The 27500-nt window shown below is 40.6% G+C and overlaps 1 protein-coding gene across 2 annotated transcripts in view; it reads left to right on the top strand.

The window, feature by feature from the left end:
• mGluR (metabotropic Glutamate Receptor) overlaps window positions 1–27500 on the top strand; it is a 1154435-nt gene that overhangs the window by 1060193 nt on the left and 66742 nt on the right. For both annotated transcript variants that reach the window (XM_067111043.1, XM_067111042.1), the window contains exon 10: window positions 4106–4393. In XM_067111043.1, coding sequence (XP_066967144.1) covers window positions 4106–4393 — 288 coding nt within the window. The remainder of the gene's footprint in view (window positions 1–4105; window positions 4394–27500) is intronic.

The following is a 27500-nucleotide window of genomic DNA, read 5'->3' as shown; positions in this document are numbered from 1 at the left end:
AATGTTCTTAAGGGCTTTACGTGTTTGTAGCCCGCAGTTCATTGATGCTGAGATCAAAACTATTTATGATGTTGCTTTGAAACTTAAATACCCAAGGACCTTTGTAGATGTAGCATGAAAAAGATCCAGGAAAACATTTTATTTAACTAATAACAAACCTGAATTCAGCAAGCATAATATTCTCAAATTACCGTATGATGAAAGGTTTTTACAAATTCCTAGAATTTTAAAGCTTTTCAACATAAATGTTATTTTCAGTAATTTTAATGTTAAGAGTTTAGTGATAAAAAATTCTCTTAAGGTGTTTCTGGCTGCATCTATGAAATTCCTTGCAGAAAATGTGATAAAATATATTATGGACAAACTGGAAAAGCACTTTCACAGCGAATCAAACAACATCGATATTCTGTGAGAACTGGCCAAATATCGAATGCATTATTCGTACATATGAGAGATTTAGATCATCCTATTCACTGGAGTAAAGCAAGACCTTTAGTCCCGTGCAATGACACAATTAAAAGGAATATCATCGAATCTTGTTTTATTAAGTCAAATAATGAAAGTTTTCTAAATTTAAGTCTTGGTTTATTTAAACTTGATGCTTTAATAATTAAAAAAGTTGTTGATAAATATAAGCAAAATTAAGATTAATTTTTATACGTTACTGCAATTTGAATGGGTAAGATTCCGTTTTCCTCATGGTTAAGTATATATTTGGATTAGTTTGTGACCGCGTGATCCCGGATTTGCCGTGGATTAACCTTTTCTTTTTAATCCCTGGCAATTAACCATCTGGTATTCAAGGTCATACATGTTTTTGGATTTTGTAAGCCTAAACTTTAGTATGTCATTTTGTTTGGTCTTAGGTTCAGTTTGTGACAGCTCGATCCCGGATTATCCTGGATTATAGTCGAGTATTTATTCAGTTACAAGCTTTCTTGGACAAACAGTCCACATTATCAAGTATCCGTACAGGGACCAGACGCATAGGCCGGCTGTATTTATATCTGTGTGCTGGGTACTTTTAATCCTATAATTGCTTGGCTCCTCCTGTGTGACCCCCACCCCCTCGTGACCCTGGCCTTTCTCCGCCCCCTTCTTCTTCCAGGTGTCCTTTTCCCGTGCATTCTCTTGCGTTTTTCCTTCTTTTCTTGCTACTGTGGAGTATATGATTTTTCTAGACGTGCTGTCTTCAAAGCCGCGAATCGAGAGCAGTGGAAACAGACTGGTACATAAAATCATCTTTATATGTGCCGACGTTTGAAGACAACTCGTATTATTTTCAAGGCTGCAGTAAAAGGATAAATATTGTGAATACATGTAAATTGTGCAAAAATCTCTTTAAAAACATTTGTACATAAGGACTGTTTAGGCGTTGCTGGAGGTACCAACTTAAATAGAAGAGAGGAGGAGGGACTGGGATATGGGTAAGTGAACAGCAAAGAAGCCGGTTTCGACAGGTAGAGAGGGGTGGAGGAGTTTTGGGCATTCGACAGTTGTACTGACTGTTTGATAATTAGCAGTTCCAGAATAGAGAGTGCTAGCTCGGAAGATGCCCCTGGAATGATTTTAAATTGATCATATTCAATGTTATTACCGCATTTTTTGGCATGCTCTCTGATATTTGAAAATTTGGGATTACTTAGTTTATTGCCTGTTTGATAGCTCACACCTTAGTGAGAATCGGCGCGAACCTTGAGAACTCTTTGGGTGCAACCCACCTAAGTTCCTCGAGAACGCCGAGGACAATCGTATTTATATTTCACCCCGGACGTCATAAGGTCACATAAACTGTCTTTAGTACTGAATAAAGAACCAATTTTCAGAGGATTCTTTGGAATTAGATTCATTTCTACGGCTTCATAATATCTAGAAATAATTTGAGAAAGCTTTTGACTAACAGTTTTACCATGTAAAAATGGAGCACTGGCATTGATTTAAAGTTTGGGATCGGTTGGAATTTTGTACTTTGGCATGAAGTTGTTCTTTAATATTTTCCGCACATATTGAAAAAATAAGTTGGATGGAAAACAGTTGTTGGTAAAAAACCAATGAAAACAATCTCATCATGATAAGCCGGCCCTCTGATTCCCGCCCGCTCTTTTACAAACGTTACATTGACGACACTTTCGCCCTCTTTTAACATGGTCACCGAGTTGACGCTTTTTTAGCACACTTGAATAGTCGACACCATAATATTAAATTTACTGTTGAGAAAGAAACCAGAAACTCACTTCCCTTCGTGGACGTAAAAGTTACTAAAGACGAGATAGGTTTCCACACTGGCATTTATAGGAAGAATACTTTTACTGGCCTAGGTACTAGAAGCTCCTGCTTTTTTAATCTTAAAATTAATTCCGTGTCCACTCTCCTCCATAGAGCTGTTAATTTGACCTCCAGTTGGCCGGGTTTTCATGATGAGATTGTTTTCCTCACTAGCTATTTTACGAACAATTACTTCCCACCATCAGTCTTCCACAGATCCCTTAACAAACTGCTTAATTTGAAACTAAATCCCTCAACCATAGTTCTCAGTGTCCCTAAATTACGATTATATGCTAGATTCCCTTATTTACCAGACAACAGATTCAGGAAAGAATGAGTTAGTTTATTCAAGAGACAATTACCTGCTCTGCACCTAAAGCTAATCCCGATGAACCCCCGAACCATAGGGTCCCTCTTTCACTTCAAGGATAGAATCAGCCTCCTGCCTACCTCCGGTGTAATCTACAAATGTACCTGTCCCACATGTAATCTAGGCACATACATCGGATGTACCAGGAGGCTGCTAAAGATCCGAATCTCCTCTCACCAGGGGATTAGCTATAGAACAGGTATTCGACTATCTAATCCTGATCAGTCAAATGTGAGAAACCATAGCAAGACTCGCAAAACACATGTAGACGTCAAGGACTTTAGTATTGAGGGAAGAACACGAAGTATGGAGGAACTGGCCACCCTTGAACCTATAATGATCAAATTGAGTGTCCCTACCCTCAATCACCAATCAGCACCAACCCAACTGTTCATTACATAGCTTGCTCTTGTTTTTAGCCTTTGTGTCTGTGCTACCTCCCCCGCCTCTCTCTCTCTCTCTCTCTCTCTCTCTCTCTCTCTCTCTCTCTCTCTCTCTCTCTCATCCCTCCTGTTCTGGGTAGGTGTTTTGCGCTTCTTGCCTCTGCTTTTGGTTTTTCCCCTTGCTCTGTTTTTTAACCGCTAATATGGTGTAAATAAGTATATAATGTGCATATATCATATCTTTTACAAATACTGTTTACTTTAATCGCTATTTCAGCCTGGAAGATGTATCAAGTGATACAAAACGTCAGCATTCTTAATAAATGGATAGAAAACAGAATGCCTTTCAATAGCTCCATTATGTCTGTTGTCTGAGTGTCTGCTCTCGCCTTCGTATACACATACACACACACACACACACACACACACACACATATATATATATATATATATATATATATATATATATATATATATATATATATATATATATATATATTTTATATATTTTATATATATATATATATATATATATATATATATATATATATATATATATATATATATATATATATATATATATATATATATATATATATACATACATATATACACATATTCATATGTACATATATATATATATATATATATATATATATATATATATATATATATATATATATATATATATATATATATGTACATATATATATATATATATATATATATATATATATATATATATATATATATATATATATATATATATATATTATATATATATATATATATATATATATATATATATATAAATAGTAGTTAGACAAATAAATATAAAGTGCAAACGTGAAGAAGTATGCATTATCATGTATATTATGTGCATGAAAATACCTAATTTCACATTTATAATCTATTTTGCTGTAATAGTTAAAACAAACTCAAATTCTGTGCCTATTAAATAGAATAGTATACTCTTATGAAATTAGTCTTGAAAATCAAACTCAACCGATATTCTTCAGGTGCATTGATGAAGGCAATATTATTACAAATTTTTATTTATTTTCGAAATTCTTCCTTGTAACTGCAGGTGGTGGCAACTGTGGTGTGGTTAATCATTGAGCCGCCCGGGGGTAGGTTCGACCACCCAACTCGCGACCAGGTTATCCTGAAGTGTCGTATTAAAGACTCTTCATTTCTCTTGTCGCTGGTATACAACATGTTCCTCATAACGACCTGCACCGTCTACGCCGTCAAGACAAGGAAAATCCCAGAAAATTTCAACGAGAGCAAATTCATCGGCTTCACTATGTACACCACTTGCATCATTTGGCTCGCTTTCGTGCCAATATACTTCGGCACTGGAAACTCTTATGAGGTAAGCCATCGTATCTCTCTCTCTCTCTAATTCTTTGTCTATGTGATGTTCTCTCTCTCTCTCTCTCTCTCTCTCTCTCTCTCTCTCTCTCTCTAATTCTTTGTCTATATGATGTTCTGTTTCATTGAAAGCTATGTAGTTAAATTTTTGCCATAAATGAATAAGGTGACGCAGAAGCGTTGAAAGTCGGCTATAATTTATTGCATTGTTAATATCAATTTTAACTCCCTGTAAGGGATGTATAAAAAGATAACGGGTTGCATTCTTCAATCGGGATTTTTTTTTTCTGGTAAACGTATTCATAAATCGTGAAGGAAGTGCTTCTGTTGTTTATACCTTTCTGAGACTTTAAGAGTTGCCTCTTCTTGTATCTGTGTCACCCAAATCTCTTGAGACAGATCCCTTTTCCATCTCCGGATTTTCTTAAAAAGGTTTATCAAACTCACCATCATATTTCCCTGGCAAAACTGCCTTGCTCTAGTGAATTTCAGTCGGTCATGTTATGAAAGGAAACTTGACATGTTGCACGTTGGATAAGTTTACTTTTCGATAAACAGTATATCAGATAAAAATTTTGCCTGTTAACAAAGCATACTGATAAAGGGGCCTGAAAAACATCGCTTAACCTGATTGTGAGGTCGAATGAGGTCAATAGCAGACTATAACCCTGCGTTTTTATTCTTTTGTATTTTGCAATTTCATGTGAAAACTAGAATAATGCCATTTTAGGAACCGAAAAATATGAAATATTAACAGTAGTGATTAAATACATTTTCATTTCTCTCATACGAGTAGAATTTCAAACGGATTTAACTGCGACCGCATTCGGCGTGATCATTCAACAATCAACATCAGTGATTTCTGAAAACTTGTGTTATGTATTAGGTACAAGACGACAGTTCACTAATCAAAGTGTCTTTCGACAGGCATTATTCCTATAAAGGATACGTCCATGATGGCATAGCCCAACAGCAACCTTGCCGTGTGTCGTTACACACATGTAAACTAACAATTACTCATATTAGTAAGCAATATGAATATAAATATGGTTCCCATTCTCTGTTTACAAGACTAACTCTCGCACATATTTTTGTAAATAAAAGTTATTTGCTATTAAGCCAATATTATTTTAGTTTAAGTTGTATGGTCTGAGTTGGTGTAGGTTTTGTTCATGAAAATTTTACTCGTTATATGACACCTGTTCTTTACTCAAAAGATCAGATCAACTGAGTTTTAAGAATACTAGTGGTTTGTGCAATGAATATGCATAATTTTCTGATATTACCGAGAAGAAAAGTTTCACATTCTAATACAAAGTGAGAATTATTTGGTATTCCTGTGCTGCATAAGTTCTCTATTCCTCTGCACGTGTTTTGCAGTTATTTAGCATCCTAATATATTACCATATAAAAGTGATATATGGTTGTAGGTTGTTTAGGAAACAAACATCCATCCTCCCCACCTAGGAATTGGCGATATTTAAGTTTTGTGAAACATTTCTCAGAATGCTTTCATTAAGATCATTGTAATGAACCCAAAATTTTCCAAGAAGGCTCGACGGTGTGGGTAGACTCTGATAGGACTTCAGAAATGTCAAAAATCATAAATCAGAAACCCACGACAATATACTCAGCTTAAAGAGATAGCCCCCTCCCCCAACCGCAAAAAAAAAAAAAAAAAAAAAAAAAAAATGGTCACAACCATATTCATAATATAGCTACTGAATCATGGCTGAATACCATGTACAGTAAAACTTTCACAATACAGGCTCCCCCTTTACCAAACAGAAGTCTCAACCACAGGGTATCCAACCCTCCTACCCACAAGTGCGCCAGCAGTCGTTGTTTTGCACACTGCTTAGTTCCTATTTAATATTAGAGGCACATGAACTCAGTATTTTACTAGACACCAAAATACTCGTAAACTATAGGCACCAAGGAAACACGAAACATAATTAATCAGTATATTAATAATACACCAACATACACTGAGAAATTTCCCCTAAGTGAACATTAACACCTTAATAAACTCGAGAGGTTCTCACTAACTGTTTGTGGCCCTGAAGAATTTACGACGACTAGCGATGCGAAGTAGCGGGTATACAATGCATGCTTAATCTAGTTCGGTAACCACTGGAAATTATGACAGGCCATCATTAATACATGAAAGCATAATGAAAAACATAAGCCTTTAAAACTGTTTATCAATACTCACTTTAAACAATAAGCTAATCACGTTAAAGCTGAATTATTAACTTTTTAAAATGGTTAATGGCTATGCTAGCCCAATGCACATAGTACAAACGTAAAACTCCCAAAGGGATATAAGAACTGCTAACACAGTTAATAGAGTACTAGATGCTAAGACATAAGACACGTAAACTTCGATGATTACTTGATATCCGATAAAGGCCTTATTTAAAGAATCATGTCAATAAGGGCTGGAATTTACTAAGGGCTTAACCAGCGACCCGCTTTCAGAGTGGCGCTTAGGTGCTTGTGTTCAGACTCTTGATCACGACTCATGCCAAGACGATGGCAAGCGTTGTAGAACTACTTCGAACAGGCGGCGCAAGGTAAACACTTCAGCACACTCCCCAGGAATAAGGTTACACCAAGATCATTGCTGGTACAGTACATCAGGCTTCTGAAAATGTATGAGAAAATCCGTTCCTTTCAGGTCCTACAGGTAGAAAGGATGATTAAAAACTCCCGCAGGTGGTTTGAGTCCTAGTCTAAGGCAACTGGCTGCCGGACTGCTGCTTCGCACACCGTCTTAACCGAAGTAAACATTTTTGATGGCTAAACTACTGGTCACAGGTGCAAGGGTCTATATTTGAAAATAGGTCGTGGGGTAATTATACAAGTGACAAGTACTTAACATAAATTCAGCAATTTACATATCTTACATCTTTTATATATGAAAATGCTGCATATACTAAAATAATAATTTTGTTAGTCCATATCCTTGTTTACAACATCTATGCAACTTTTAATGTCTTCCTCTCCTCCTCTGCACAACGCATCCCAAATCCTAACCATTCTTCTTACGTTGTATAATATATCTCAACAGCTTCAACCTTTTGTTTCAGTTGCATTCGATTTCCATTCTTTACTTTCCTTAACAATCCATTCCTAACTTGAGCTTCATTGACAATCCAAGTCTCTCCCCAATCTTTTGCATACACCCTGGTAGCTCTCTCCCTTCACCCATCCTGTGACTTACCTAACTTCTCATTCCACCATTAAGTATTATCTATGCTTCCTTCCTATGCCGTCCATATGAACATACATTGCTTTATCTTAACTTTCGCTTCTTGCAAGCAATTTCAGACACTTTTACAAGAATCTGTATTTTCTGTTCAGACTCCCAACCAGGCGATGTTTACTTTGCAGATACCAACCATTTCACAATCCATTCATGACTCAGTTTATCACCACACAGTCTGGATGAGTTTTCCATTCTGGATTTTGCAGTGCTCAGCTTTTGAAGTTGTTCAAAGATAATACAGAGTTCTGGGACATCATTATTTGTGCTCCATCGTTTTAAATAGAAATGGTCAGTGATGCTTAGTTCTGTCTTTAATTATATCTAATAAGGATACTGAACAGCCTCTTGGACATAACATACCATACAATCAGACCCACTTTTACACCAAACCAGCCACTCTCCCAATACTTATTCTAACATACTTTTCAGTAACTTACCTTATACACTATACAATTGCAACATCCTCCATATCCCCTCTATCAATTCTGTCATGAGATTTTTTTATGAGTATTTAAGCACTATATAGTTTTTTCCTGTTGTGTTCAAACTTCTCACATGAGTTTTTCATACCAACACTTGATTCTTGCATTCTTTTCCCGGGTCTAAACCCATACTGTTCTCCCCATATCAGTCTCTCTTTCACGTCTTACTTTCGGAATGAAATTCCTACAATACACCTTCCCTGGTATACCAAGTAAGGATTTGTTCCTATTATACTTACAGAAAGTTATTAATCCTTTCATCCATTCCTTCATAAGTTTTTTTCACTTCAGCTTCTCAGCCACACTTTCTCCACTGCAACACGGTCTCTCTTGCAATCTCATCAGCCCCTGGTGTCCTTCCATTTTTTAACCTCTTAATTGCCCTTTGTGTCTTTAGTGGCCACTTATGCAATATTATCAACAGTACACCCCCTTATTCATGTATTCTTCTTTTTACCACATCCAAAAAATCTTCAGAATATGTACTCGCCCCACAAATCTAACATCTATCCTTTAGTGTATTTTTTTCTGAGCTCCCTTTGTTCATTATTTTCTCCCTCAAGTTCTTGTTAACATTTTACCTTCTGTTTTGTTACTTGCACTTTTTACGTCTTTCACCTCCTTTTTGACTAAACTTTTCATCCTCCTGGATGCCTGTACATATTTCTTCTTTGTTCATGCAACGCATATCAAATGTTTCTTTTCTTATCATTAACCCTTTGTTTTCTTATCTCCCACTTAGTGTTAATTTCGTTAATTTTAAATAAAGCTTTAAGTAGGACATGTAGACTGAAATGATACCATAAGGAAAATTGCAGAAGTTACACATATAGATGAGATAATTATGAAGGGAATATGAAGATGGCTTCAGCATGTTCTTTGCACCATTCTGTGAAGCGTAGTTCATAGTAACGTCAGTTGGGTGCCTTCAGGCACTAGAAAAGTTTGGAGACCCAAACTCTACTTGGTTGAGACTATGAAAGGGGAGGCTGGGGATAATAAGCAATTCGTGAGGTGTGACATTTCTTCGTGGCTTTTAGCTTGAACTTCGTTGTAGCTGATTGTGATGAGGATGTGTGCGTGTGTGTGTGTGCGTTTGTGTGTGTGTGTATGTGTGTGTGTGTGTTTGTCTTCATTCCAACCCAATCATCAATATTTCCTACTTTGCCTAACATACTCGCATTCCGGCTCGTTAACTGGCTAACCTTAAGTTTTCATCATATATGCATATTACACACACACACACACACACACACACATATATATATATATATATATATATATATATATATATATATATATATTATATATATATATATATATATATATATATATATATATATATATATATATATATATATATATAGAGAGAGAGAGAGAGAGAGAGAGAGAGAGAGAGAGAGAGAGAGAGAGAGAGAGAGTTACATAATGGTCTAGTCTAGTCTTATGCATATATTTTTTTGTAACAGGAATGTCAGTCTGGTTTGCTACTCTAGCTGGTGGAGAAGGAACTACAGACAGTAAGGATATCTCTTACAAATTTTGGTTTCCATAAATGCTTAAGACCGCAAATCCCGACCATTAGAACCCATCAATAAATAATTGCTTTATTTAACCTGCTAGGTACTCTCTAATAGTTACCGAGACTCAACAGACCTCTTGACATTATTCCACTTCTCTCAGAAGATAGTTTCATTGGATATCCTCCACGATAAAATTTCTTGCCTTGCTGCTCTCCAGCCTACACACTAAGGCATATAGAGATGAGGACTTCCATAAACAATTTAATTCACGATTGCTACTACTTATCATTCAATAATATAAATTAAGAGCAGGCAAGCACCTACTGTAGGACCAAGCAATAATTTACTGATACCACATTGGTTTCACTTTTTGCAATTTATTCACATAAATAATAGCATTAGTAACCTATTTACACATAAAAATAACAAAGTCAAAGAAAAGCAAACAGAAAACGTACACAAAAAATATTAAAGGAAACAGGCATGCAAAAATGCAATGAAATACAAGATCAATCGAAAAAATTATACCACTAAATAATTAACAGTTAAACACAAATACCAAGAAACAATCAAACACTAGGGCTTGAATTCTTATATTAAAGTGTGGATACCCAACGGAATGAAAATGTCTCAGGTCTCTCGTATATATGAACTTTACTAAGTACAGAAAACGGAATTCTGCTTTGAATCGCTAGATCCTTGCCCTTTCACTGAGGATAGTATCCCAACTACAGACTTCACTCTTGTGATGCCCAAGTCCAAAACTATTGTGGATTTACCTTGATGCGCAAGACTGAATGCTTTATACAGAAGACACTGAACAGTAGTTTTTAAAACAGATCACATTACGTTACTTCTCTCACAGGAAGGAGCTTTAAGCAAAGTTCTAAATTGTGCCCGCTGTACATTATTCTTTTCTTATAATCAGCTTGAATGCAACAAAACAAATTTATTGAAAAGAAATGTTACTTCTAATTGTTCTTACTATACGTGTCCAAAAATTGACGTTAATCAAACATGCAACCATTGCCTCTGCAGGCACATTCCGTAACATCAGAAACAAATAAAATTACTTAGCATAACTGACAAAAATATATGACTCTTAAGTCATATAGTTTACCATGGGATGCTCTATCGAGGAGATCCTATGAGGAGTTTAATTTACACCTCCCTACTATTTCTGAATTATGCTAACTGCAATACAGTACACTACGGTTTACGCTAGAATGAACATGAGCAATATTACCGAGATGAGCGATTTCTGTTACAGTGTGATTATGTACCTACTAATGGATTCAGAACCGATGAAACATGGTTTTTCGGCAACACCTTTTTATCAGAACATCAGTTCCTCGTTGGACGGGTCGATATCGTTCTCGACAAGCACTTTGCTGGGCCTGCGTTCGGTTCTCCGGCCGGCCAATGAAGAAGTAGAGGAATTTACTTCTGGTGATAGAAATTCATCTCTCGGTATAATGTGGTTCGGATTCCACACTAAGCTGTAGGCCCCGTTGCTAGGTAACCAATTGGTTCTTAGCCACGTCAAATAAGTCTAATCCTTCAGGCCAGCCTTAGGAGCGCTGTTAATCAGCTCAGTGGTCTGGTTAAACTAAGTTATACTTAACTTTTATCAAAGCATCGGATAAAGGGGAAGTTGACAAGTCTTTATTTTATAACCCTACCTAATTTTTTCAAGTATTATTTAGTACCTAAGTTCGATAGTTTTGATATTTTATAGAGTACAGTGAAGTCGCCGATGCTGGAACCAAGAAAATCATGGACGAGGATCCTAAAACCATTCGTGACGTAAACATAATATGACGTCAAGAGGCTCCGCTCATCCACCAGGTAGGCAGTAAGTCACTAACGCTTACCTTACACAGTCTAGGCTTCAACAAATTCGATCATGGCCAGCCGGGTATGGAATTGTCCCCGTGGTTGCAAGACTGCATTTGTGCTACGGCTTGCCACTTTGTATACAAGTGAGAAGGCCCATGGTAAGATTTACTATAGCGTGAACAGGTAATCATTTCTATAGTGGGTAATAGTTACTTGGCCACCCCAGAAGTGTGGGCAGGAGCTGTTAGACAATCCAAGGCCAAGAGAGACAATTTCTGCCCAATTGGGTTGAGTCGCCTCCTACCTAGGGTAACTACGTAGGTGATGACGTATCTTGAGGTGCCTGCTCAAGGTCCCTTTTTTCGTTTTCTTTGTGGCAATTCACCTGCTGACGCTATAAGGAGGTAGACAAAGCTCCGCCAACATGGGGGATTTGGGAAGAAGTGAGCAGACCTTCTCATTCTCTTGGTCTTGAGACAATCCCGTCATTTTGAGGAGGAGTACTGGAAGTCTGACAATATCCCTGAGAGCGTGGAACCAGTCATCATTGACCTCATCGCTAGCGACGATGAGGACGGGGATGAAGACCTCTTCCTCGAGAGTTGGCGACGTAGACTTTTTGTAAATAAATTATGTATAGTGTTAGACGTTTTATTTCTACATCTAAAACATATTTATTAAAGCACAATGATTATAACAAAATGTTCCTCATTCAAACTGATTTCAATATATTTTCCTTTCCATGCATATCAATATAAAGTGTGTTACATTTGATTGATATTAAGCAGGTAAATAATAGCTTGCTTTCAAAATCTTGACTCCTACCTTTACCTTTTATTTGCAGCGAGTATACGAGCGCTGTTTAGGGTGCTGTATAATATAAATAAAGAAAAGAAAAATTGTAATGGTTTACATTAACTGAAATAAAACAATGGCGTTGACCTTTGCACCTCTAACAATTGAGGGAAATGAGGTATCATTGCTTTTCATTTGAATTCTACTTCTAGTGATAGCTCCTGACTTGCTGCAAATAGAAGGCTATAGTGTCGAAACCTGAAGTAAAACAAAACGGATGGTCTTTTTGTATTTCCACCCTGAATAGATGTAGATCTAACAAATGAGCTGTAGACTGGTTTATTATGTGGATACACCGAATTATTTGTAAAGTAGAAACAATACGAATATTAAGAAAATGGAAGAATTGCAAGCTAACAACTTAGTCCCAACAACTGTTGTGGAAGTTGCTATGAAACCTCCACATAATAATAATAATAATAATAATAATAATAATAATAATAATAATAATAATAATAATAATAATAATTTTGTTAAAGAGGATGGCAGCATGAGTGGAATTGATTTTATATATGGTCTTCTCAATTCTTCTAATTATTTTCTTCTCGTCAGGGCTGATATTTGCTAATAACTGGCCGATGTTCATAGTCTGGGTAAGGAATTGGTTTCTTGAATTATTAATTTTTCTTATTGCTTAAAAGAATTGGAAGTTAAAAGGGGCCTTTGGTCGCCGGAGAGTTTCAGGAAATCGGGATTTGTCGTATTCCCGTGCAGAATCTTCGTCGTTGTTCTAACTTCTAAGGCCGTAGCGGAATTCCAACGTTTCCAACCGTATCATCGGTTCATTTCGCAAGGAAGGGTAGGCTTGCTTTCTGGTTGGAATGGGATGGATGGATTTAGATTTAGCCAGCCTTGTGCTGGCACGGGCTCTTGCTATTCAGCACCCCGTAACTGATGGTAGGGATTCTGCTGAGAAAAGGATACTTATGAGTTCATGTAAGTGCATTTTCTGGTGTGGAAATGCCTCCACTGCTGATACCATTCCCATTTAACCACTGGGCCAGAATTGAAAAGTGTAGTCTCAGCAGCAAGTCCCAAAGTAGGAGAAGCTGGAAAGGAAGAGAGGAGTTGTATGTTGCAGAGAAAGGATGGGACGTAAGCGTCCCTTCAGATTAAGTGTGAAGCTTAAGATGAAGGCATAGCGACAGCAGATTGTAGTTTTAGTCTTGAGAGGAGGAGACTAAAAAGGAAGGGAAAGATGTGAGGAAGAGAAAAAGTATGGTCATAGCTGACTTTATTTGTTGAGCAGGAGATTGGTGGTGGTGACTGGGAGATGATGCTGGTTTTGTGTAATTAATGGAAGATGGTTTTTGCTTATACTTGAGATGGCTGTATGTCATCACGGCCTTGCTCCTAGAGCAGTCCGTAAGTCATTTGGTGAAGTGGGATGGAATATGGATGTCTGAGAGGTGCGTTTTAGGTGGGGTGGGTCACCGTGGGAGAGGGAGAGAGGGAAAAAGTTTTAAATGGGTAATAATATAACCATGAACAAATTAGAGGAAGAGACTAAAGTAATGTTAAGATGGAAATGCATATACATATATATACAGGTGCGCACATATACATACACACATACATGTGTACGTACATGTATGTGTATGTATGTATGTGTACATATATGTGTATATGTGTGTATATGTATGTATGTATATATATATATATATATATATATATATATATATATATATATATATATATATATATATACATACATACATACATATACACACATACACATATATGTACACATACATACATACACATACATGTACGTACACATGCACAAACACATACATGCATGGGTCGCCCGTGCAGACTCTGGAAAGGTCTCAGTGGAGATGAGTTGGTTGCATCTGTCTGAAAAGAGGTAAATAACAAGAGAGACATTTTGCGCAAGGTTAATGTGTATTGCATGGGGCCTGTTGCTGTTCACCTGGGAACAGAGGAACGATGAGAATTCTTCAATATTTTCAATTATGTGAGATACTAGTTTGGTGTTTGTTAGCGGGGCTTCTGTGAAGTTCTGCGTCAGCGGAAAAGTCTCCGGGCAGTGTAACAGATAATGATCTAGTGGCTGATCCATTACTTGTTCACAGTATGTGCATGGTCTGTTTTCAGGATTAATTAACTGCCAGGTGCACATATATCCTAACCGTAGCCGGCTGATGATGACTGCGAGTCTTCTGGGTGTGTTCTTGGAAAGAGAAAACCTTTGTGATTTGGTGTTTTCTACATACCATTTTGCAGACCTGGATCCTTCGGGAAGTACCTGACGAATTTCGCTGTGGGTTTCCTCTTGGCAGTACCTGAAAATTTTTTGTTTCATTTGTGTGAGGGACTGATTTAGAGCAATACTGATTGTACTGCATTGCAGAGTGCTTTTTGCAAGTTGATCTGTCTCTTTGTTTCCTTCGATTCCTATGTGACTGGGAATCCAATTCAGTGTCACTTGCCTTTCATTGCTCTGATGAACGAAGGCTGCAGCTTTTATGCTGGTTAGGATGTGGACATTGTCAGTGTGTGATTGATTCTTTATAGCAAGAATTGCACACTTTGAATCTGTGTGGATTGTTGTGTTTCCTGCCTGGTTTAGAGAATCCTCTAATGCCTTCTGGATGCCAACTAGTTGCGTTTGCTGGGTGGAGGCATTGTTTGAAAGTCTCCAGCTCGCTTTTAGGGAGGAGGAGACTACTGCTGCAGCTGCAGCTGGTATATTTTGGTCCACTGACCCATCTGTGTAGTAGACATTAGGAGCGGATGTGTTGTTTATGGCTGTTTGTGCAGCTTGTCTGAGTTGTGCCGGAGAGCAGTGCTGCTTGTTTGCCGGGAGAAGAGTGAAATGGAATTTGAAGGGGATGGGAGTCCAAGGAGGGGACTCGACATAGTTGCCGCTGGTTGTTTCTCTCTTAGTTGCAGCAATAGCTTCTTGCATGTTGACCCTTCACAGAGCGGCAAGGAGGTTCCACATGTAATTCTTGGGAGGATTGAGTTCCTCTTGCAGGTTTAAGATTCTAGCTATTTTGTTTCTCAAAGGGCAATCCCTACATCTTTTCAAGGTTCTGACTATGGTGAGGGCATTTCTTTGATCAACTCTGGATGTGAGAGGGAGAAGGTTGGTTTCTGCTCTGAGTAGGCAGAGTTTTGTCCACATTGGGGCCCTTGCAATGATTCTCATTGCATTGTTTTGAATCACTTCAAGTGAGCAGACCTGAGGGTGTGTCATCTTTGTGAGTGCCAGCGCCGCGTATTCCACTACAGAGCGGGTGGTTTGAATGCAGGACATTCTAAGTAGATGACTTGATGCACCTTGGCGAAGTGAAGTGATTCTTTTTCATCTCATTTAGGCGACATATGGTCTTCTGCTTCAAGTGTTGTATTTCATTTGCTGGTGAGAGTTTGTGATTTATATTCACTCCCAGGCACATGAAGTCACTCACCCATTCTGTGGGTTCTCCCATGATGGAGAGATTATTGGGTGGGCGAGTGTGTTTGATGGCCATAGCTTTAGTTTTGTCTGTGTTGATTTTGAGGCTGAGTTCTTTGCACTTACCTTCAATCAGGTATAGTGATTGCTGGGTTCTCTGCATTTGAATGTCTCCTGGTTGCTGGGGACATACCAGGCAGACATCATCTGCATAAATGAAGATTTCTACTCCCTTGGGTAGCTTCAGTGTAGCAAGATTTTCCATGAGGACATTGAAGAGAAAGGGACTAAGTATTCCTCCCTGTGGCATCCCATTTTCATGTTCAATGAACTCAGAGTAGGCTCCTTTGAAAGTAGACTCTCTCTTCTCAGTTCTGAGTGTACTTTTGTGTCCGTGCCAAGAGATTACCCTTTATGCCTTTTCGAGCAAGTGAGGATAGTATGACAGTGGAATTTGCCAACTCATAGGCTTTCTCAAGGTCAAGGAAGACAATTAAGGCCTTCCTTCCATTTACTGTGGATAGGACATCAGTTATGCATTCTTGAGTTCCAATTCCCTTCCTGTATGCATAGATACATGGATGTAGAGGGCCTGCTTTCTAGAGTAGTCCGTTGAGGACCATCCGCTCAGCTAACTTTTCAGTGCAGCTAATTAAAGCAATGGGTCTGTAGGTGCCTGGTTGTTTTGGTTTGGGAATTGGGTTTATGTCCTGCTGGTTCCATTTCCTCAGTCTGGCGCTTTCAACGTAGGTCTTGTTGACTAGCATTAGGTATACTGTCTTTGCAGCTTCACCCATATTCTTGAGCATGCTGTAGGTTATAAGATCAGATCCAGGTGCAGTATCCTTTTCTTTCTTTAATGCAAGGTTTGATTCCTCCATGGTGAAGGGAGTGTCTGTTTGGTCATGGGTGTTTCAGGCTTCCAGTACACTTCTGCTTGTGAGAGGTTCAAGTGCTCTTAGGCATTGCTGAGTGTCGCAGGAGAGGTTACCAGTCTTTGTTCTGTTGGTGAAATGCTGGGTGACTCTATCAGCTTCACTTTGTGGGTGAGAGTGGGGGACGTTTATGAAATTGTTTTTGCCAGAGACTTTGCTGAACCAATTTCACAGTTTGGCAATGGGTGTGAGGTGGTGTACTTGTCCGCACCATTGAAACCAGGTTTCCTGCCTTACTTCTTTGGATACTTGAGCAGCATGAGCTGAGACTTCAGTCAGTGTGGCATGCAAACTGTCTGTTCTGTATCATCTGAAGAGTTTCCTCACTCGGTTTAATCTTTTGTTCATCTCCTTTATACGAGAGCTGTAGTACCAGGCATCTTTGTGGTTTGTATTTGTGATAAGGTATTTCTTTTTTGGCATGGATGCTCCAGTGGCACTAGTTATGTTGTCGCAGAAATCCAAAGAAGTAAGGCAGGAAACCTGGTATCAATGGTGCAAAGATCCCTGTGGAATTTGATTTGTGTATTCTGTGGACCAGGTAGTCATGTGATTTTCAAAGGAATTTCAATTTGCAAACTCAGGGTTCCATCTTGGAGGGGGAAGAGGAGGAGGAGGGAGCCTCCTTAACTGTAGCCTTGTCTGCAAGGCAAAGTGGTCACTGGTAAGAACAGGGTGCAGTTCCCATGTTGCTCCTTCTTGCAGGTTCCTGGAGACCAGGGTGTTCAACAATTTTACTTCCAGGAATTCCTGGAAAAGAAAGTGCAGGTGGCATCCTCAGGGTTTGTTTGTTGTCTGGGCTTAAGGAAGGGGTGATGTGCATTGAAATCATCTGTAATAAGGGTATTTTCACTGGAGGCTGCATCAAAAAGTGCATCTGCTTCTAGGGTCCTATTTGGTGCTCTGTAAACATTGTGGATTTCAAGGGTTGTGCCCTCTAGAAGGATTTTTATGCTTAGTGTTTCTGCTTCTGGTCCGCAGTTTATGCTTGGAATCTGGGAGGAGGGAATATTGTTCTTGACCAGTGTTAGGACCCCTCTTTTAGTGTCGGTGTGAGGTGTCCGGTATACAGTGTATTCTTTGAAGGAGAAGGACAGGTTTTGTCTAGGGAGTGTTTCTTGCAGAGTGATATCATGGTTTCCTAGGGAAGTTTGCAACTGCAGTAATGCAGATTTGGTGCGTACGCCGAGAATGTTCCATTGAAGTATTTTCAGCAGTTCCCTGTTGTCACTGAGGGGGAAAAATGGGTTTATGCCAGAGCTGGTATTGGAATCAGTGTCAATGTCTGTGTTCATAATGAAGGGCTGGTTCTCAAGAGGGGTGAGTTGCAACTCAGTTGGGTAGTTGCAAGCTACTGCTTTCATCAACCATTCTGCAGGGTCAAGCAGAACAAGCTCAAGAGTGTTTTTTTAAGAATTCCACTGTTTCCTGATTCTTTGGGGTGATTGTAAAATTTCCCTTCGGGTTGGATTTGGCTGTCATAATTAGTGATGGATTTGCTGTTTCTAGGGCAGCTACCTTTGCATAAGAAAGTGCTCTGAATTTGGGCAAATTATTATCACGATTTTGTCACAAGTTTGTCCCCAGGTTTTGGGACATGCTGAAAAGCTATATGGTGTACCTTTGTATTTGTTTCTTCCTGTGAACTGTTGTCTGAAGTGGAGGGCTCCTCAGTTGTGTGTTGGTCAGGTGCTGGATCTTCTGTGTCTGGGGTTCTCATGGCAGTGTCCATTTCACAGGAGTTGGGATTATTTCGTTGTCCGATTCGTCCGGGTCCATGATCCTTCTTCTGACGGGGTCTGGGGAAGTGGGGAGGGTGAGGGAGGAACGGGAGACTGATCTCTTCCTCGACATCTTACCTGTTTGGAAGAGGTAAAAAAAAAAACACACACACACACTACACAAGTTATGACAAAATTTTCTATTCTTCACTGCTCTCAGAAAGTTCATTTTTCTTATCACAATTTCACAAGTCACTGAAATTTCTCCGACGTTCTGATCGTCGGAGAAATCGTGAAAAAATTATTATCCTTGGCTGGTAAGGCACGATGTTGCACAACACAGCAGTGGGAGAGCACAAGGCAAACAACAAGAGGACATGTTCTCGGCGAGAAAGCTCGACCGAGACTGGTTGGAATGGGTTCGTCAGACGGTAGTTATAGCGTCCCAGGTGTCCCATGTTGTGAGGGCTGAGTTTTCATTGGCTGCTTCAGGGGATTAACCCTGTGTAGGTAACCTTTCATTTGAGGTACCTCGTGGGTAATGTGGTCCCACTTTGGGAACCACCACTTTGACCTATTATAAAAATGTTTGTTTTTTACATATATATTTCTAGATTTCTTGGGTTAGGAGGAAATCAGAGAAGTACATTAAACCATATTTATTACAAATATATTTTTAAAAAATAAATAGTGAAAAATTTAATTATATACAAAAATACACTTATAAATTATTTTAATTGTCTTGACGGAGTTGCAGCTTCACAGTCTTCAAGTAGGATGGTGTGGGATTTTCTGTTTTAAGTTTCAACCTTCTGTGGCCACAAAAAAAAATTGTAACGGGTAAAAAAATGGAAAATTAATTCTATGAAAAAATCAGTATTTTTAACAATTACCTGAAGGGCAGCTGTATATGAATTTATGTTTATGAAATTGGTATGCTTGTGCTTTTACCATTCTAGAATAAGAAAAAAGTCTAATAAAAGAATTCTAAGCAGTTAAAAGGTGTCAAAAAGTTCTTTATGTAAATGTCACTCTAAAAAGGCCCTTTAAATTTTTGAGGGACATAAGGTATTTACCCTATATCTTAGTCAAAAGTCAATGTATAACCACCAAAATCGTTTGTAAATACAATATAAGCATTCTAGAATAAGAAGCAAGTCCCAAAAAATAAATCTGCTGGCACTAGGTTGGCACTGACTGCTGGCATTGGGTTAGCACTGAAGGTGATGTTGGTCACTGGCACCAGGGACATATCACTTATGTCTTCTGAACTAAACAGAGGTGAATCATTAGAATTCTCTGTTGCATGGAAGGTGGCAGATGTCGATGGAATGGGGGCAGATGTCGGCTGAGTGTTGGCTACCTTCCTTGCTGGACGTTTGGAGGGGGTTGAAGGGGTCGGATCATCAATGTCCTCTTCATCTTCACTGTCTCCTACATATCTCTTAACTTCCTCAATGCACTCTGTATCCTCACCTTATGTTTCCTTCCATAAAAAGATACAGGGGAAGTGCTAACACTCTCAGAAGAAGTGGCGGAAGTGACGGGATGGGTGGGGCGAAAAGGCTTGGTGCATCGTTGTTGAGTGAAAAGTATGCCTCACCTTGTTGCTACTTCCAGCCCTCGTGACGTCATCCTCAGGCATGTTACCACTCTCTTGAAATAATATGGGGTTTTCCAATGTCTCCACATCACTAGCATCGCTATCCCAATCCAAAATGTCATGAACTTCATCAATTCTCAGGCCCTTCCTCGACATATTCGAAATATGGAAAAATTGAAAAAAGCACATTTCAGTTTTAAGACATTTGTGGCGAAATGTGGCAGCACTCATCATAAGCCCTGGGCCAAACCATCTCCCAGAGGTCGATGCTTGCACTGTTCTCAATGTGCAGACGTTGGAGACTGGGAGGGTAGTATGGGGAAGGTCACTGTCAGTAGATTGTGGCACCACCTGATTGGTTCATTTCCGGCTCTGGGGTGCTGGCGGGCGGCACCTTACATGCCACTGTCAGGTGGAGGGACGTCTCCTGCTTGGTGTTGAGGCTAGGTCTCTCTTTTCCGATGTTTAGGGCCTCCAGGAGGCGGAGGCAGCAGTGGTCTGTCTCCTTATCAATAATTCCGATATTAGGAATTATGTCCTTTTGGGTTATTCTAATATTAAGAAGAATTGAGAAGACCATATATAAAATCAGTTCCACTGATGCTGTCATCCTCTTTAACAAAATATGCTTGAAAGAGGGTCTGTTACCTTCATAAAGTAATAATGATGATAATAAAATTATTGAGAATGATAATGCAATCGAGAGGATGATGACGAAACCTTTCTTGCCACAGTGAAGAGACACTTTCCCCATTTGTAAACTTCTCTTCACTGTGGGTGGAGCCTCATGACGTCATAGGTTAACGTCACTATTGTGTTCAAAACCCTTACCTGCGGTTTTGATGGCCCTGGCGTAGGAAACGCAATTTTATTCTGATAAGTACCAGGGCTACCGGACTTAGGTATCAAATAATACTTGCAAAAATTAGGTGGGGTTATTATATATACATTTGCCAACTTTCACCTTTATCCAGTCCTTTGATAAAAAGTTGTTGTCGAAAAACCGTGTTTCATTGGATATGAATCCCTTAGTAAATATGTTTTCTCTCCTACAAATGTTTACACTCAGCGATTTAGCTCCCAAGACCCTCCTTAATTCAGCATTCAAGCAAAGATAATGATTTCTCAGCATTCACCCGATCAGAACTCTCTGTAATTAACTGATGCAATAATACTCAGTATTTGAACAAAAGCGAAGGACTTTTTCAAGACAAAACTAAATTTAATGGCTTTAAAGAAGTAGATATTTTTAAATTTACAGGAATATCATTTCAAACATTAATACTTCCTTTATGAACATTTACACAGACTCAAATTGTATCCATGACAAAATACTTTACATCAGTCATTTTCAGAATGAATTTTTAACAATAGTCTCTCATGACTCTATAGAAATTCAAATTACAGTTCCCCAAACAGAATTTACGTCCTTTCAAGATGAAGATGTACACCACTTGATCACTTGCGGCTTTTTTTGTTTTTTTTTACTAATGACTCTCTCTTTGACTTCCCTTTTATTTTGCCTTGCCCCTAACCGTCAATTCAGGTACGTAAATTTTGGCTTCATACACTTCCAGTGATTCTCGTAGCTCTGATCTTTGGTTGGTCCTCTTATGTCTGAAAAGGCGCAGAGATGAGTCAGGTCAGGGAAAGTGTAAAAGACCTCTCGAAGGATGAACAAGATGTGGCTGGGCCTTTTCCTGGTTTATTGCGTAAGTGTACTTATGGAATTCAGATATCTGTAAAGCCTTGTTGCTATAATAAAACCAAAATCGAGTGGTAGGGCGGAGCTAAAGTAGAACAATGCAGCAGTGTCAAATCTACTCAATTCATACTATATAAATTGTAATGAATTAGGATTTTTAAAGAATTGCTATTTAGATGTGCCTCATTTTTTTAACATTTTCAACTAAAAAGTTTTCCATTCAGTTTTCATTACCATAAGATAGCAAAAACTTGTATCTACACAAATGTTGCATAGTTTTTGAAGAGTGTTGCCCTATGCACCACGTGGTGCAGAAGTCTTCTGAACTTATTTAACGACCTTATCCCAGCCGTACAAGACAATGGAGAGTCCCTTTAAAGCATGTTTAGCCACCCAGGGATAGGAAGTCGTCTTCAGTGTTGCCAAATATTTTCAGATAGAAAAAAAAAGCAGACCTTCAATATATCAAGACTGATGGATTATGGGACTGCTGCAACAGGAGTGAGAGAAAGAACTGTATTTCTGGTTGCCTCGAGAAGTTTAAGATGAAGACCAGTCAGTTTTTCATGAATGTCACGATCCAAGAATCGTTCCAGGTTCTTTCAAACTCTAAACAACAGTGTTTCAACACCAGCAATTGAAATATGGAAAATGATTATAAAAAGAAGCTCTCACAACACTACAACACATTTATTCACAATCTTATTTACAAAGAAAACGAAACGTTTCCTGTTTGCTCTCATTCCAAGTAACACTAAACAGAATAAATGCTAAGCAGTTATAGTGAAGGGGAACAGGTTGGAAGGTAGAGCAATCTTAGTCCTTAAATGGTGAGTTGGTGAGTTATCCTTTGTGGTTGGGGTTTTAGCTGAAGAGATGATGCTGGCACGATGACCTCAGGCTTGAAGACGTCACAGAAGGGCGGCTGGGAACTCAGCAGAGACGTTGCTGGTACGATGACCAGAGCTCGTACAAGTCACAAAAAGGGACATCTTTAAGATGAGGCAGCAAATGCTGTTTCTCCAAGAATCCAGAGATTGTGCAAATGGAGGACAGGAAGGGCTGAAGACTCGTCCTCGCTACAGGCAAGAAGGGCTGACCGCTTCACGTTGTCACAAGCAGAAGGGCTTAGTGACTACTCCTCCACACAAGCAGGAAGGGCTGACTACTTTTCTTTGTCACTGGTATGTAGGCTCGCTGCTTCACCTTGTCTTCAACATGGAGGGCTTAAGGACTTCTCATCACAGGAAGCAGCTTTCACCTCTGCCAAAAACGCCCTCACCAAGGCCACCGTCCTCTCTTTCCCTGCACCAGGTCATCCTCTACTGCTGTCCACGGACACCAGTAATGTACCATGGGAGCTGTGTTAGAACAGATCATCCACAGTCATCCTTGACCCTTCACCTCAGCAGACAGAGACAAACTACTCCACATTTGACAGCAAACTCCTGGCAGCATACCTTGCCATCAAACACTTCTGACATTTTTTAGAGGCCATGTCTTTCATCCTTCAAACTGACCATCAGCTGCTAGTACAGTCTCTAAACCGACAGTCTGATGTCTGGTCACCCAGTCAGCTCCGCCAGTTGTCAGCCATCACCAAATTCAACTGCACCCTTCGTCACGTTCCTGAGAAACACAACCCCGTCACTGATGCCCTCTCCAGAATCTCCATTGATGTAGTACACCTCGGCCTCAGTTACAAGCAGCTGGCAGCTAAGCAACAGCAGGACCAAGAGCTCAATGTCTGTAAGACCTCCTTAACGTCTCTGCAATGGAACAACGTCCCGCTCAATGACAATAGCCCTACCTCCATCCTCTGTGATATCAGCACCAGCTGCCCACGCCCAAGTATTTCACAGTTGCTCAGACGAACACATCTTTGGCATTGTCCATGGTCTGGCGCACTCTTCAGGATGATCCACAGCCACCCTTCTGAAGAAGCACTTCGTCTAGCACGGAATATTGAAAGATGCAAAGTCATGGGCTTGTGAATGTTCCTCCTGCTAGCTCTCCAAAATCCAGTGTCACGCAGATTCAGGTGTTGGCTCCTTTTATCAACCACGACACTGTTTTCCCCATATCCACATCGCCATTGTAGTACCCCTCCTGCGCTCTGAAGGACATCGGTACCTCATAACAGTGGTTGGCCGCTTGACAAGATGGCCTGAAGCCGCCCCGATGACAAAGGCATCAGCAGCAGTGTGCGCCAGTGCTTTCCTCTCATCATGAGTGTCCGGATTCAGCATACCTCCAGCAGAGGCACTACCTTCATGTTGTGGCTCTGGATGTCCCTAAACTGCCTCCTCAGCACCCAGTTGCATCACACAACTGCCTACCATCCCGAATCCAATGGCATGGTTGAGAGGTTCCACAGCACCTTGAAAGCAGCCCTGATGTCTCGCTGAAACTCCTTAACCTGGTGCTCGCAGCTTCCATTGGTCCTCCTCAGCCTTCGGACCACACCCGAAGAGGGCGTTGACCTGTCAGCAGCAAAGATGGTGTATAGCATTCCGCTCGTGATACCTGCCGAGTTTTTCCCCAACAATAATCCCTCACCCAACATCACAAGACTCGGAACCATCGTCGGAAAATTCTCCCCTGACCGCCCATCCTATAAGTCAACCAACAAGACCTTTATCCCCAATGATCTGCATACTGCAAAGCAAGTGTTCATCAGAACCGATGCCGTTTGACTGCCTTTAACCCAGCCCTACATGGGCCCCTACTGGATCATCGACCGCAAGCTGAAAGCCTTCCTCATTGACAGATTGGGCCATTACAAATATACTCAGAGAGAGAGAGAGAGAGAGAGAGAGAGAGAGAGAGAGAGAGAGAGAGAGAGAGAACTCTAATTCTTCCATCTTACCAAAGGGAATACTAAAATTAACTAAATGAGTGTTGGAAAATAAACCCACTAATTCATAAAGCCAAGTACAATAATTTTTTTTCTTTTCATTTTTACACCAACCGTTGATCTTTTAAGATCCCCATTCAGTTCTTCCTTTTTTACTCATTCACACATGGTGTGCACATTTATATACCCGCCCGTGTTCACTGAATTGTCTCCCATCTCTGTTTTCTCATTAAGTGCTTCAGCTTGTGGAGTGAACTCTCATGCTTCTCATAGAGCGTGCGTACAAACATTTAATGACAATTATTGACTGTCATGCACGAGTGGGTGTCCATTATCCAAGACTTGCATATACTGCAAGCACCAAATCACATATTGAGTGCAACCTCAAACCTTCCTTTCCTCATGTCAGGAAACAATCACTAGTTCTTAGAACTAGCCACCCACGAGTGCAAGCCCAAGGGTTTCCCCTTCCACATTGCCACTAATCTGAGGCACTACCAGCGACTTAAGTTACTGAAGCGCTTACCTTTCCACTTTCCCTCTTACTCCTTACTTGCATTCTGCCTCAGGTAGAGTGCCATTTCCTTCAGTGCAGTTTGGTTACACTGCCTTTTAGTGTTGTTCCCTGGAACACACAGGCACCCCAGTGCCACCAAGACAAAGTAATAACATAAGCCCCTGCACCTGTACCTGAGATACAGAGTGCCAACAACAGTGTATCCGCCCATAAGGACCATAACTCCTTCAGGATCACTTCCACTTTACAAGAGCATCTGCCCATAAGGATCAATATTCCTTCAGAATCGCTCCATCAATGTGACCTTCGCACGGCACACTCTACCACAGTGCCACCTTACTGAAAAGGTGCCACGCCAGTGAAGTGCCACCAAATTACGGGACAGTCCCCCACTGTTACAGACCATTTCCCCAAGTACGTCCAGTCAACCCAATTAGACGCCCTTACCCACCAGAAACATAGCGGCAGATAATTACAAAGCCTTCATGGATCTGGGGAAGGTCTCATGGGATCAGACCTCACCAAGTGGGCCAAGGAACAGCTGGATGACTTGGCCAAGCAAGAGAAGGAAGAAAGACTGGAATGGCAGAATTATGAAGCTAAACACAGGAGGTAGAGGAAAGGAGGAGACAGCATGAATTAGCCCTCAAGGAAAGTGAGCAAGCTCTTAAGGCAAGTGAGCTGGCTCTTTAGGAAAAGGAGCTCGAGCTGGAGAAGGCTCAAAAGGAAAGTGCTGAAGCTATGGCGATCCAACAAGCCTCCAACCCCACACCTGCTGCAATGCTCCGCTCTCAAGCATTAATTCCCTAGTCCCCAAATGGACTGAGGAAGAGCTGGAAGCATGGTTGGAGGAGATAGAGGCCCTCTTTGAAAATTACAAAACTGCCGAGACAGAGAGGGCCTTAGTGTTTACTAAGCACATGGAAGGAAAAGCTAAGACAGCCCTCCGCTCACTGGAGAAGAGTCAAAGAGGCAACATGCTCGAAGTTTGTAGGGTCATCACAAAAGCCTATGAAATAACCCCAGAGAAATGGAGACAACGGTTCCGAGGTCTTGCCAAGGAAGTCGGCTGGTCCTGGACTGAATGGGCCTGTCACAAGACCCAGTCTGGTACCCGCTGGTTTGACTCCCTGTCGTGCAATACCTTTGAGGACTTGTTCAATCGAACCATGCTGGAGAATCTTTTCCAATGTGTGCCTCGGCCCCTTGCTGTGTATCTCAGTGATAAGCAGCCCACCACACTTATGGAAGCCTGCTGTATGGCCGATACATGGGAAACTTATAACCAGTCCCACAGTACGTCTCACCGCCGCCTGGTGCCACCCAGGTACCTCTCAGGCTCGACTCGCCCAAAGAATGGACTGCCTAGCAAGCCTACTTGCACCAACTGTAAGAAGTTCGGCCATGCTGAAGCTGATTGCCGCTACAAGTTGGGCAACAATAGACAGCCTACTATCAACCTCCAAAACTCCTCTCCCTCTACATCTACTCAATCTTCTCCACCAACAGTCACCAAAGGGAAATTAGCCCATTCAAAGGGACCCTGCTAAGTCTGTGGAACTCCTGGGCACTACTGCCATATATCCTGGTTACCCAAAGCATATTCCCTGTAACAAGCACATTATCCTAATTAGTACCATGACCCATGTGGCCAAATATGTCTCATCCTGAGCGGGTCTGGACTCAGTCCGTCTCAGTGGCACCCCTGGATGGCTCTAGCTTACCAGTGAACCTGCCAGCTACGGTAGACACTGGCACAGATATTAGCCTGATTGACCTGGCTCAAGTGCCAGCCAGTGCCACTGTTGACGAAAAGACCTGATGGATGATGACTTAGATAGAGGAGCAAACTAAGACCACTACCTTGGCGTGATGAATAAAATCAGGCACAGAGTGGAGTTCCTGTTGGGACGAGACCTCCTCTGGGGATGTCCTTCCCCAGTACCACTCTGTTGCCTAGCTACCTCCACCTGGAAGGCCACCCCAAAACCACCTGACTGGGACACCGTGACTGTGACAGGCGTGCCACCATCAGCCCTACCTTCTGCTCACCAAGGTGTTTGACGGAAGGGACACTCTCCGTGCAACTCCAGGCCAAGTCCTCGATTCTCACAAAAGGATAGCCACCAAAAACTTCCTCCTTCACCATGAAGGGAAATCACCGGGTACCGCTGCAAGACCTATAATATAACAGAGCCCTCAGCGAATTAGGCGAGATGCCCTAGCAAGCAGAATGCAGCGGACACCACACCCAGAACCATTTCAAGAAGGTCTGCCCTCCACCAAAGACAGGAATCTCTTTCTCCCATTACCTCAGGTACACCGAGGGGGTTTGCACCCCTGGGTCCCTCGTCAGCCACGCCTGACTCCAATTCT

The sequence above is a fragment of the Macrobrachium rosenbergii genome, chromosome 11 (genome assembly GCF_040412425.1).
Source record: "Macrobrachium rosenbergii isolate ZJJX-2024 chromosome 11, ASM4041242v1, whole genome shotgun sequence".
NCBI lineage: Eukaryota > Metazoa > Arthropoda > Malacostraca > Decapoda > Palaemonidae > Macrobrachium > Macrobrachium rosenbergii.
Note: the sequence above shows the minus strand (reverse complement) of the source record. Positions and strands in the feature narration are given on the sequence as shown.